Raw genomic sequence first — 12,544 nt, 5'->3', positions numbered from 1 at the left:
AGATTTACAGACTGGTGAAAAAATCTTAGAAAAGACTGTGACAGGTCTTGTAATAGAATGTCTTCCACATTAATATTAATATTATATCATTGTCAAGGAGGCAGCTACCTCTCTTAATTGACTGCTGGAATGCCTAATTTCAGTCTTCAAAATCTTGCCTGTGGTAGGTTGACTAAAATAGCCTGAAGATGATGCAAATAGTTCCCTGTATTATTTAAATGCTTTATAATTATTTTATTTTTCCTTATTACTCAGTAATTGCTCCTAGAAGCTTAATTTAATTTTTGTCTGAGGAATGTCTCCTCTCCCATGCTCACCCCCTACTTCCGAACAGCACACCCTTACAAACAGACAGATTACAGTATTTCAGAGAGAGGATTTATTATCAAGTTTCATTTTAATACTAGCTCAGTTGGGTATAAATTAATTTAAATATTGGCATTAATTAAAATGAAATTGAAACAATAATTAATTTTTCAATTATCAGTCTCCAGCCTAAAATTAACTGTTGCTTTACTTTTTTCATCTCCTTCTTACGTGTGTGTGTGTATATATGCATATAAATAAAATACTCTTCATTTCTCCCAAGTTTGTTTTAATTTTATGCCCCATTTTCTTACCTACAGAAGTCGTATTTTTGTTTGATTGGAGGAAGCATTCCTAATTATTTGCACATGGACAAACTCTTGAAATGACTTGTTAACTGCAAACAGTAATTTTGAGAAATCTGAGAGTCACCAGGGAGAAATCATTGAGAATCACCTGCACATTACTGATATATTTTCCTTGTATTTCTCATTTTACTGAGTTCACTTGAGCGAACTTTTTCTATCAAATGAAAAATGTCATGGTTTGGCAGTCTTATTTTTCAGATTTATTTATATCTTTGTGATAGGAAATGATCAAAGAGAGAGAAAAGTTCATTAAAATCCAATTATCTTAGATTTTGGAAGTTTTTTTTCAATTTTAAAGAGCGCCTGCTTTATCAAAAACACAGGAGAGCAGTAATTCTTTATTTTTAACCCATTTAGATTCCATAAAATATTCTGAAATATCCTTCAGAGAATACTGTGCAATGTGATAAAAGCAGCTTACTAGCATAAAGGCTAAAAGGAGATTTACCACCTCATTCTGCCAGAAAAAGTCAAGAGAAAAATACTAGTGAACTGACGCAAGTCAAAGTTGACACTGTTCAGACATGTTGAAATTGTTCACAATGAGAGTGAAGCTTGTTCATATTGGAGGTAGAATTTTCTGTGAATAAATCTTGCTGTTTATTTCATTGTAAATACTGAGTGAATATATGATTTGCCTCAGTAATAAAAGTCATTGTGTACTGAATACTTTTGGGGATATCTCCTATAATTTGTTATTAAGACAAACAGCAGAACTTCCTTAGGTCATACCTAGTCCCTATATCTAGAACATCTTAGTCATAGAGCTTTATATTAAAGTAGGCTTCCAGATGATCATTTGATTTGACAACAACTATTGAAATTTCAAAAAAATTTTTCACTACAAATTGTGAACAAAAACAAAATAATGTGAATGTGAAAAGTGCAATTGTGCTTAAGCATCTGTTTTCAGATTTCAAGCCTGTCGTTATGAATTGATCATTCTGTTTTCTTTCTACTATATAATATTTATATGGGAATAAATTAGATCTTGTAACAACTGTAAAATAGGCTTTGTATATTAAATCCTATCAAATTGCTATTTGTTATACTGTACATCAAATACAATAGCAGCTGTGATGGCCTAAGGTACAGGACACAGTTTGTAGAAAACATGTAGTATTTTTTTATTACACCAACTGTTACAGTTGAAAACTGAAGACTTTATCTTGCTTTATTTTTGTCAGGTTATTAGTCAACATGTAGAAATGTCTTAGAAAATTTTTCTTAATTGTTTTTTAATGATATGTATTTGAACAGAGATTTTAAGAGTAAGGTGCATCTCTGTGAAAAAAGCTGACCAAATAAACACCATGTTTTCAAACACATGTTTTTATTAATTGCTTCTATTAATAAAATCCAGTTTATACAACTCAATCCTACTTTAATTATATGCCAAATGTGAAAATAAATTTTAATATGACGTGAAATACACAGATAAAAATTTAAAGTTCTTCTTAAATTTCAATTTGGAATTAGAATATTATTACAAAAACATTTAAAAAACATCAGTAAAATGCATGCAATTTTTTTGAGGATTTTGCTCTGAGTAGCAGCTTTTAGGTTACTTATCAGTAGAACCTTTACAGCTATGATGGAGAAACTTTATATAATGTATTTTGTCATAGTTTGTGCTAAAGATAGAAGGATTCTACTAAGTCAACAACATTTGACTGTTCGATCATACTGTAGTAGAACTTCCTCTCCTCTTCCACCAGTGAGGAGGGTTGTGGGGCTTGTTTGAAGGTGGTGCATTATGTGTATATGCTGAGGTTTCTTAAGCTTCATGGCACAGTCAGGCACTGCGGGTGGTTGCATTGCCTGTCTTGGCAATAGAGTTCTTCGTAAAACAAATCATATTTGGTTGCTGTTATCTTCAGGGTAGAACGGGAACAACCATTACTTTGTTTATGCAGCTCGGGTTCATGAATATGTTTGTACCTCAGAACAGCTCTGCCTTCTAGGATTTTATGACTATTGTGGGAAAAGAAAGATGTCCATTTTAGAATTTGTTAGTGTAATGACTTACTCTTATTTGGTTTTGGCAAATACTGTGATTATTAGGGCTAGTATCTGGATACCAGTTTCAGTTGAAGTTAGTTATCCACAGAGATCTGTTGTGCTGTCCCATCTGTTGGATTCTTCTCTTTCACTGTGGCCATCTACAGTTTCGAATTTTGCCCAAGTAGCCTGTTGTCCGTAGAAAGAACTCTGTGGATGTTGAATAACTCTTAGGGAGCTTCTCTCTTGCCGGATGGAAGGAAGAATCTAGACTACTCGCTAGTTTGAAGTAAGTTTTAGATGGCTGTGTTGAGATCGCTGCTGCCCAAGGGGGTGGTTACATTTTGGATGCGCGTGTCAGATCGACCTTGTTGTATAGGTTTTTTTGCTGTCTCCTTACCAAGGGTTTGGTTCTGTTTGAATTCTCTTCTCTCTCCTCACTGCTGATATGTTTTTCACCTTAGGTAGAAGGCAGTAGCTCGGGGGTAGCCTCTCGTCCATGGTGGATCTGTTTATGAAAACAAGTGCCTAAAGCTGTAGTTCGCTAGAGCTTTCTACCCGTATTCCCTCTAACTTTTAGAATAGTCAGTTCAACAGAGATGATATCTTTTTTCAGGCCATTTTTTCCACAGTAAATAGCTGTTCTTTTATTAGTTATTTACAATTATTTTTAGTATATTTCTTTTCAGTTAACTTTTCTAGGGTGTTTGGAGGGAGTGGAAAAAGAAAGTTTAAGTACTTGTAAGCTTTGAGAAGTCATACTTCTGATTCTTCTTTCAAACTCAAATACAGAGGAGGGATTACCAGGCAGCCGGCAAAGATGGGAAATCATAGCACCACTTAAATCTCCTTTTGAATTGAGCACTCAGTTTGCGATAGGTTGCAAACATTATTTTGAATTAGAAACTACAAAAAACCATTAACAAGTAGCAGAAAAGAGGATTTCTCTTCTTAGAGGATGATGATAAATTTTTCCATGTTTTTTTTTGTCAAATAGCTACTTTTCCTGCATGATTTATGCCATTATTTTCGTTAGGAGAATTTTTGTTAGAGATTAATTGCACCGAGAGCTCCACTAAACTTCTGAAAGCTTCATACTAATTATGCAGTGACCATTCTGGTTTGGTATTGTGTATGTAATATTGAATTCTCAGTTTTGAGTTATGCTTAGCAATAAATTAGAAATTTCTTATAAAAACCTTTGGAACGCAAGTAATGTAAATATAGACATTTAGAGTTTTTTTTTTTTATGACTTACAGCAACAAGTAGTTAAAAGTAGGACAAAATGTAAAGAAACTTTATTTAGAAACATATAAGTTTAATTTTAAATAATAGATATGGCTGCTATATGTGTTAAATATGCTTTGTTCTCATAGGCATTGCACAATTTGCTCATTTTAGAAAGGATTTGTTTAGTAGTAATTAAAGTTATTAACCAGGTAAAGAGTGATATAGTATTTATGTCAGGGTTTTAATTTAGAGGGGAGTCATTACTCCCTCTCTTTTTATTATTATTATATTGAATAATGCTATACGATTCATGTACTACTTTGAAGAAAATAAATTTACGGAATAAAGTACTGGTTAACTTTAATAAAACTGAAGTGTGCTTATAACAATTATGGCAACTTTTATATATATAGTTTATAGAGACAAAGTTACGTACATAATATATGTTTGTAGGAGATCTGATTTATGGAACATAGCCTGATTACTGATGTGCAAAAGGTTAAAAGTATATTGCTGGCTTTTTCTTATTATTGCCAGCTTTGCGTAGCTGATCGGGAAGAATAGTTAAGCAGCGCTTATTAGATCTACTTTTAAAGGCAGACACCTTTGTTTTGGTGACTACATCAGTTTTAATACAGCCGGGTTATAAAGCAAGCAGTCTCATTTATTCTAAACGTCACTCAGTGTTTGAAAATCAAGTTGGCATCGCTGCTGCTATGCAAAGAATTGTTGGCATTTTTTCGGAGTAAGGTTTTGTTTGGGTCATCTATCCACAAACACATTACTTCCAGAATATGTATTTCAAAGAGGGATTACCTGGGTCAATTTGAAACATACTCAGTAATTGTTGCTGGAGTACAACAAAGTAATGGAATCGCTCATCCTCAGTAAGTGAAGATCATTCTGTTGTACTGTAAGGAATAAATTGGAATCAAAACTTTTGTTGCAAAGACCAACTAAGCAAGCAGTTCTGCTGACTGGGAAAGTATGTTTTTTTTAAGCTGTCTGATGAGTGAGTCTAGAATGATTTGGATCTAATACATGTCATTCTGCTGTACCTTTGAAATGAGGTCATTACAGATTTCAGCATGCCTATAGCTGGAACAGTTCAAGTGATGTTTTGGTTCTGCTCAGGGAAAAAAAAAATCCATTATATGCTTTCTGTTTTATAGAGAGGAATCTTTTTTAAAAATTAAAATTAAAAAAGCCCTGTACCTCAGAGGGATTCCTGTACAGTTGCCCTTCTTCTCCTTTTGCTTAATCATCTATTTCCATGTAATAAGTTGGATTTAATTTATTAGCCGTTGTACCAATATCTCCAGATGAATATGGAAGCAGGCTGAGTTGGTGGGTTTTATGGTTTATTTATGTTGTGTAAACACTATACCCTAATGTATTGCTGGCCACAAGCAGGAGCCAGGAAGGATCTCCTACCCTTCTGTATTTTGGGGGGCTCCACCTTTCTCTGAAGTACTGAAGGTAAGATGAAGGGCATAGTTTGTTTATCATAAGATTCTGAGAGTTGTTTTATGACGTCTAACACACTGGGGATGCATAAAGCAAACGAAGTGGAACTTTCTGAATTAATTGTCTATTGGATGGGGTCTCTGTTTGCAGGGAAACAGTCCTGGTTATCCAAGGGGTCACTTCCTGTTAAATGCAACTTTGAGCTGACAAAATGATTCTGTTAGCAATATATAAGAGATTTTAAGTTATCTGTACTATGTTCATCAGTCAGTTGCACAGACAAGATGTAATGCGTACATTCACTTCACAAACATAAATTTATGTGTATTTAGTTTAAAACTGTAACACAGTCCTTTTCAGATTTCTAGCTACAAATGTAGGCCCATGCTGAATGTGCTCTGCTGTGTGCTTTAGTATCATCAGTCTTTCACCTCTAGGAAATGTCAAAAGTGAAAGGAGGGGGGGGAAACAAAGTGATTGAAAACTATATCTAGTTATTTGACAGTACAGACAAGCACAAAAATCTGCTACTCCAGAACTATGTAAATTGTTTAGCAACAGTTGATCAAATAGCTAATTTTCATAGAAAGTCTTTTTTTTCTTTTCTAGGAAGTCATAGAAATGTATATGATGTGTACAAATGATTAGCTTTCATCCGGCTTGAGGTCAAAGTCCTTCCGCTTGACTTCTGTTCAGTGTCGTGCCATAGTAAGGGAATAGAAAGCTTGGTAAAATACTTCATAGTAAGTAAACTTATAGCTCTTGCAGTGATATGAAATACAGCTTATACTTTAGGTTTGTTTTTCTTATGTGTATGAAATATTTCTCCCAATCTAGACAGAACTGAAATAGTCATTTTCTTTCTAGCACTTTGCAGAAAGGTAAAACAACATAAACTCCCATATTTTGTTTTTGTTTTGAAGGAGATGAGGGAGATAAAGATTACTGCTAAATCTGTCACATAGGCATAATTTACATGCTGAAGAGATCAAAGTAAAAGACCCCTCCACTCCCACCCCAACACCTATCTGCCAAGACACATCTTTGCTGCTAAGGTCCCCCAAATTTATAGTTGTCTTGATATATGGACCCAGAACAGCTGCTGTCTTGGCTGGACTGGGTTGAGTGGGCCTGAGTGAGCATCTTGGCACCTGTTTCACACAGGGCTGTTTGGGATTCACAAAAATGGCATCCTTGCAACTGAAATCTTTGAAAATCCTATGTGGTAGATGAACTGTAGAGAATCCTAATGCAGATAGACAACATTGTTTTAAAAGACATGTTGCTTAGATTAAAAGAAAAAGAAAAAGGCATTCTTTTCGGAGGAAGTGGGAGTACATCATAAAGCTTTCTTTGTAGAATAATGCAGGGAGATCAGGGTATTTCCGAAGTGAAAATTGGAGTTTCTCTCCCAGGAGAGAATCCAGACTAGTTGATGGTATATCTAGTATCTAAGTAGCTGATTTTCAGATTTGATGACATCTGAATGCTTCATTTTTCTAGTTAAAGTTCTAGCTATTCTTGAGTTCACAAGGAAATGATGTGAACATTTTTGGATAAGGAAATAAAGAAAACATTTTTCTTTTTATTAAAAGATAGAGTTGATAAGTATGATTTGACTTTAGAATAAACATTATTCAGAAGCAGTACATAAAATGAATTTCTTCTGAAAGGAGTTACTTAAGATGAATTCTTAGCCTTTCTAGGGGTAGGGCAGGAGAAACACTTTTAAACTTATAATTAAGTATATATTTGTGGAAAACTGCTCCATATTCACACGGAGCTGTGCTCAGACTGCTGCATCAGAAATTTGAAGTTATGATCTTACATGATGTCTGAAGCTGAGAGTGAGAGCACCATTGTTTTAAGTTTATACTTGCTCTTCAGAAAACTTTCCATCAGAAGTTCACAATTAGCCTGATCTGAAAATAGGTAAGATAGGTAAAGGAAAACTAAGGTGGTAAACTTGCATATAAATGTCTACAATTAGGTGGGATGATGGTGACTTATAGTACCCAATTCAGTCCTGACAACTTGTTGAAGACATCAAGGATGCACGTACAGGAACAAATCTGCTGTTTCTTTGTGAATATGATTATTTTAAAGTCCATTTGGGTTCTGGTTCTGAACCACATTCTAACCATGTCTTTGCTGGAAACAAAGAATATACATTTACATTGCTGTTTTTCATCTTTACTAGGAAACCCGGTTAGATGACAATCATCATGTTGCAGTGGCTCTTGGGAAGCAGGAGGGATATGGACAGAAGCATTCCCATGTAAGGAGTTATGAAACTTTTGCAGGTCTTGGTAACTAATCACTTGGACATAATCTTGCAGTGTGATGCTGTAGCTGAAACTGTATGTTATCTTCGATATAGGCACAAGGATAAGAGGGATTATCTGAAGCACAGTATTAATCAGATTTAGTGAACTGTTAGCTTTTATTCTGTTATGCCTGTTTCAGAAAAGGTCTTGGAATGAGATGGTTTCAGAGGACAGTAACAGATAATGTCAAATCTAGAATGTATGTGTTACAGTGTTCAGTCTGTTTATTCAAGAGAAGATTAAGTGATTTTTATCACAGTCTGCTAGTACTCACACGGGAAAGATAGTTTTGTGAGGGAAATGGAGACAGTCAACCAATCTGGGCTGCTAAGCTGGTATGCCAAATCATCATGTTCATTTTAACGGAAGATTGTCAGTGCATGTATCCCAGAGCAGAACCATCTCTCAAAAGTCATTATGACAAGATCAGCCCTAGAGACAAGCAATAATAACCAAGAGACAGGAAAAACAGCAATGTTGTTCATTCTTCGTTTTTTATTCCATGTGGTCTCTTTATCAAGTGAAGCAATGGTGCTACTTAAAAGCTTTCCAGGAGTTTCTGTGTTTAACAAAGACCTGGGTCGTGAAAATAGCAAAACCGTAGAAGTCAAATTTGAGGCAAGTTGGCAACTCATAGCCCAAGTAGCCAGACAATTAGCAAAGAAAGTGTGGAAAAAGTGCCAGGTTTGTCAGTGGCATTAGTTGCTCACAAGAGAACGAGTTTTTGTTTTCTGTTATTTAGCTAGAAAGGTTCTGCTGGGAACTAGAAGAAAAAAAAAAGAGCAAAATATGATTGGATACAAGGATGTGAGTGGTCATGTACGCATCTATCATGTTGATGAAATCTGAGTGTTCACAGAAAAGATGGGCAGACCTTTTAGGTAGTATTGGTTAGATTTAAAAAGAAAAAAAGGAGAGAAAAAAAAAGGTTCAAAGTACCTTTGAGGGTTTACTCTGACATATCAGTGTTCAAGCATTCCTTATGAAAGTATGTGCATTCTGTTTGACAGAATACCTAAGTTCCCAGTGGGGCTGTGTATCATCTTCCTACTGGAATCCTGATAAATGTCAGTCTGAGCTGAAAAGAAGGCCAGTACCTCTGAAGGCAGCTACCTAAATAGTCTAAAAAAGAACAGGTTTTTATGTACTGGCTTTCACCATCACCGTACCTTAATCATCATAGAAGGAATAGGCATGTTATTTATTCAGAGTTATGGTGGAGCTACATAAAAGCCTTTGAATCAAGAAATAGCTCGAAGGTTTACTCGTCCACAGGCCCAAATCTGTGATGAATTCATTAGCTCAGTTCACTGGAAAAAGAGCATTTAAGATGGGACAAGTGGGCATTTTGTGGTTCCCCAGTATGGAAATGAAATAAAAGTTCATCTGCTTTTACCGTGTGCCTCTTCAGGACTCTCTAACAGTAAGGTACATGAAATGAAAGTGGCCTTCTGGCTCTATATGAGAACCGTAAAAAGGATTCTGCCTTTTGCTAGATAGGTTGAGAGATAAAGGTGTTCTTCATCTTACTTTAAAAAGACTGAGTGTGTAGACATTATGCTATTGCTTCAGGATGTCAGCGCTTGTCTCTGTTCCCTCCCTGCCATTATGTTCCGTTTGCAGAATGTGTTTTCACAGAACTTTCCTCTGAATCTGATAGCAAGTATTTGTAATTCACAGGAAGGCCCAATTGTTTCTATAAAGTATGATTTAAATTCTCCACAATGTTAGGAATCTTAACAAAATGTCCTCTAATCATTGCTATAGGCTTGAGCAGAAAGAGTGTTTATTTGTGCTCTTACCTAGATCTAGGCGGTTATCTGACCTGAGGCAGGTCTCAACAAAAGATCGTGAGTTTGTAACAGCGATTGTCTTCAGGCAAGCATATACTCAAGTTCAAACCAGATTCGATAACAGTATACATGCTTACCTCAGAGCCTTAGTTCACTTTTGGTATGTATACATTATGTCACTTCCATGGCTTCAGACAGTGTCTGCAGCTTTGGCTCATTTCTAAAATGCCAGATGAACAGGAATGTCTCAACACCATGCCACTTGTGTAAGGATATCAAGTGGCAGGCAGCTCAATTCATTTTTGCTTTCAATCTACGTTTGGACAACTTCCAGAGTTTTGCCATGGAGTTAGGACAAACACAAACCATTTTATTGTCTTGCCAGGTATTCCTAGGTGTAGTTTACTGCTCAAACAGTGAAGCAGAGAGAGCAGAGGTTTTTGCTGTTTTATCCACTTACTCACCTACCTTCATTAGAAGACATCAATATTCACATCCCCAGAGGTTAACAGTACCTTCAACCTACATCAAAAAAAGTTTGTGAGATGCACAAAATAACTGTAGAATAACTCTGACTTTTAGCAAATATTAAACATTAAGAGTATGTTTCTTGCGCAAATGCCAAATTTGGAAGAATCAGTTGATGTCTCTGATTCATGCAGCTATACTATTTGCTTTGCTATTTGGAAAGAATTACACTTGCCAATCACATGCAGCAAAATGCACCCTGATGCGTGCTCAGAAAAGCAAACCTTTTTTTCTTTCAAATATAAATTTCTTTGAAGTGATGAAACTAATGCAGAGACCTTGACATACACATCTCTGATATCCTGGTCTGCACTTAATCTGGATTTAAAACAGAATTGTAGGTTTGCTGTGACCACTTTCATCCTTTATGTGCTTCTATGAGAAGACCAAGTACATGCACAACCCCAGTGATTGCTCATGTTCAAAAGAATATGAAGAGACATGCCTCTAGTGGAATAAATCCTGACAGTATCATCTCAAATAATCATGTCCGCTGTGGAATGAAGTACATTTCTTTTTCCCCCCTCATTTTTCCGGCTTTAAACACTGATTCTGCAGCATTTCTAGAATCCTCTATCCTTTGTTCTCTCAATTTTCTGAATTGTGTCTCAAAGAAAAGTTTTGTTTCAGCTGTGTGCACTGTTACGTGCTTCTGTTAGTTACCTCCTAGCCTAAATTAGGGACTTTGACATTGGTCTGGATCAGAATGCTTTCTTTTCTTCAGTAAGTAATATGTAGTTTAAACTGGACAGGAAAAGCTGTGGGGAGAAAATTGAGGCTTATCTATTCATGTAATACTATTTTGTATTTTCTTTAGGTATATTCCATGGAGTCTAATCAACCACAGTTTATGTTACTGACTTTTGAAGACTTAGTTGCATCTGGTATTCCAGTCACACCCGAGGATTCTGCATATTGGCATAACTTTTGTTCTAAGCAGGAGAGTCCAACAAAACAGAATTCACATTCAAGATAAGAATACATTGTTCAACAATAAAAGATTCAACCAAAGATTGTTGAAGATCCCATGATATTCCTCCACATAATTCAGGTTGTGGGAATATGTGTACATGTTTAGATGAGAAATATTTTTCTTCATTTAATCCAACAGTAGGATTCCCGCCTTTTCAAAACTGACATTCTTTATATTATGAAAGATGTATATTTTCTTGCTGAAAGAGTTAAGCTTTTGCCTCTCCTTGCCAGTGCTTCTCACATCTCAGTGATTAGGAAGGAAGCAGGTCTTGCCCCTAAATCCCTGCTGGGCCCCCTTATCTCTCCACCTCCTCTGGATGCTCATCCACCTCTTAACTAACATGACTGTATATTCAACACAAAATATGGCTATTCATTTTAATCTCTTAATTTTGTTCTTTACTGAACAGTTTGCTAGAAGTAGATAAATGTGTTTAGCTTGGACATATTCCCATGTTTTAAACCTTTATGTATTTTGCATAGAAAAGATGTTAGAGTTGACTGCAAGATTTAATTGGCAAATATGCTTTTCAGTACAATTTCCAGCTACATGACAAGAGACTGGTGACATTCAACATGAAAATGTGTAGCTTTGAAAAGTGTATACATTCAGTACTCCTTCAGCATTTCCATAAGTCTGTAAAGCGATGGATAGTATACCTTGTTACAGTATTGTGGAATCAAATGCATTCATCTTAATCAAATGCACTGAATTTAGTCAAGCAAGAAATAGTAGATATAGTGGCAAAAGTAATGTAAACATGGTTGTAATTCATAGGTTGTTTGAAACATCCAGGCAACACACCTTTAAAAAAAATCATCTTTACCTTAGACATTGCAGTAGAACTGATATGCAAAGAAAAGCAAGTTAGGAGGAGGAGAGGGTTCTTCAAATGAACATAGACTCTCTCTTTATTGGAGCATTCTAATGCCATAGCACTACGTTCAGTAAAGAAGATAAGCAGTATGTGGGCTTGATACAATCAAGTCTAAAACAGTGATTAAAACTTCCCTGCTTAACCTTTGCCTAAATCTGCAGGTGCCTAAACGTGCTAGTTGCCTGTATTTGTGCTTCTCGGCATGTTCCTCCAGAATACAGATATTTCAGATTGTTGCACACTGTATGGAAAATGTAGGCATGAAACTCCACTCTGGATTCTTCTCAAGGGAGCTATTATTAAAAAACTTCTTGTGACTTTTTGTAACATGTCAGCTTATTGTGTTGTGTGGACTGCTTGTTTATGGTCAGATAGTATATATAACTCCTATTTCTGCTATGATTTAATTTTAATTTCTACTGAAATAAAAAGTTTGTTAATTTGTGTTTGTATGTGTTCTGGTTTTGTAAATATGATTATTTTTTGTAGGTCTATCTTACTGAGGTTTTTTTTTGATCTTAATATTATTTAGATCCAGAGATAATGGGATTACTGAATCACTAATCTAAGCACAATGTTATTTTTTGAAACAATTTATGGGAACATGTCAGTATGGTCCTGGAGATATCCTTTAGATGAAACAGCAAATGAAGTTCCAGAACAACTGTCC

General features: G+C 35.5%; 1 protein-coding gene across 1 annotated transcript in view; it reads left to right on the top strand.

Annotated features, from left to right (window-relative positions):
• Positions 1 to 12,318, top strand: part of AASDHPPT (aminoadipate-semialdehyde dehydrogenase-phosphopantetheinyl transferase) — a 33,526-nt gene extending 21,208 nt beyond the window's left edge. Inside the window, exons 5-6 of the mRNA XM_026100221.2 lie at positions 7,574 to 7,651; positions 10,839 to 12,318. Coding sequence (XP_025956006.1) covers positions 7,574 to 7,651; positions 10,839 to 10,997 — 237 coding nt within the window. The 3' untranslated portion in view covers positions 10,998 to 12,318. The remainder of the gene's footprint in view (positions 1 to 7,573; positions 7,652 to 10,838) is intronic.
• The last annotated feature ends 226 nt before the right edge of the window (positions 12,319 to 12,544 follow it).

The sequence above is a fragment of the Dromaius novaehollandiae genome, chromosome 1 (assembly GCF_036370855.1).
Source record: "Dromaius novaehollandiae isolate bDroNov1 chromosome 1, bDroNov1.hap1, whole genome shotgun sequence".
Classification (NCBI taxonomy): Eukaryota; Metazoa; Chordata; class Aves; order Casuariiformes; family Dromaiidae; genus Dromaius; species Dromaius novaehollandiae.
The sequence above is the reverse complement of the archived record's forward strand: the minus strand, read 5'-3'. Positions and strand labels throughout refer to the sequence as shown.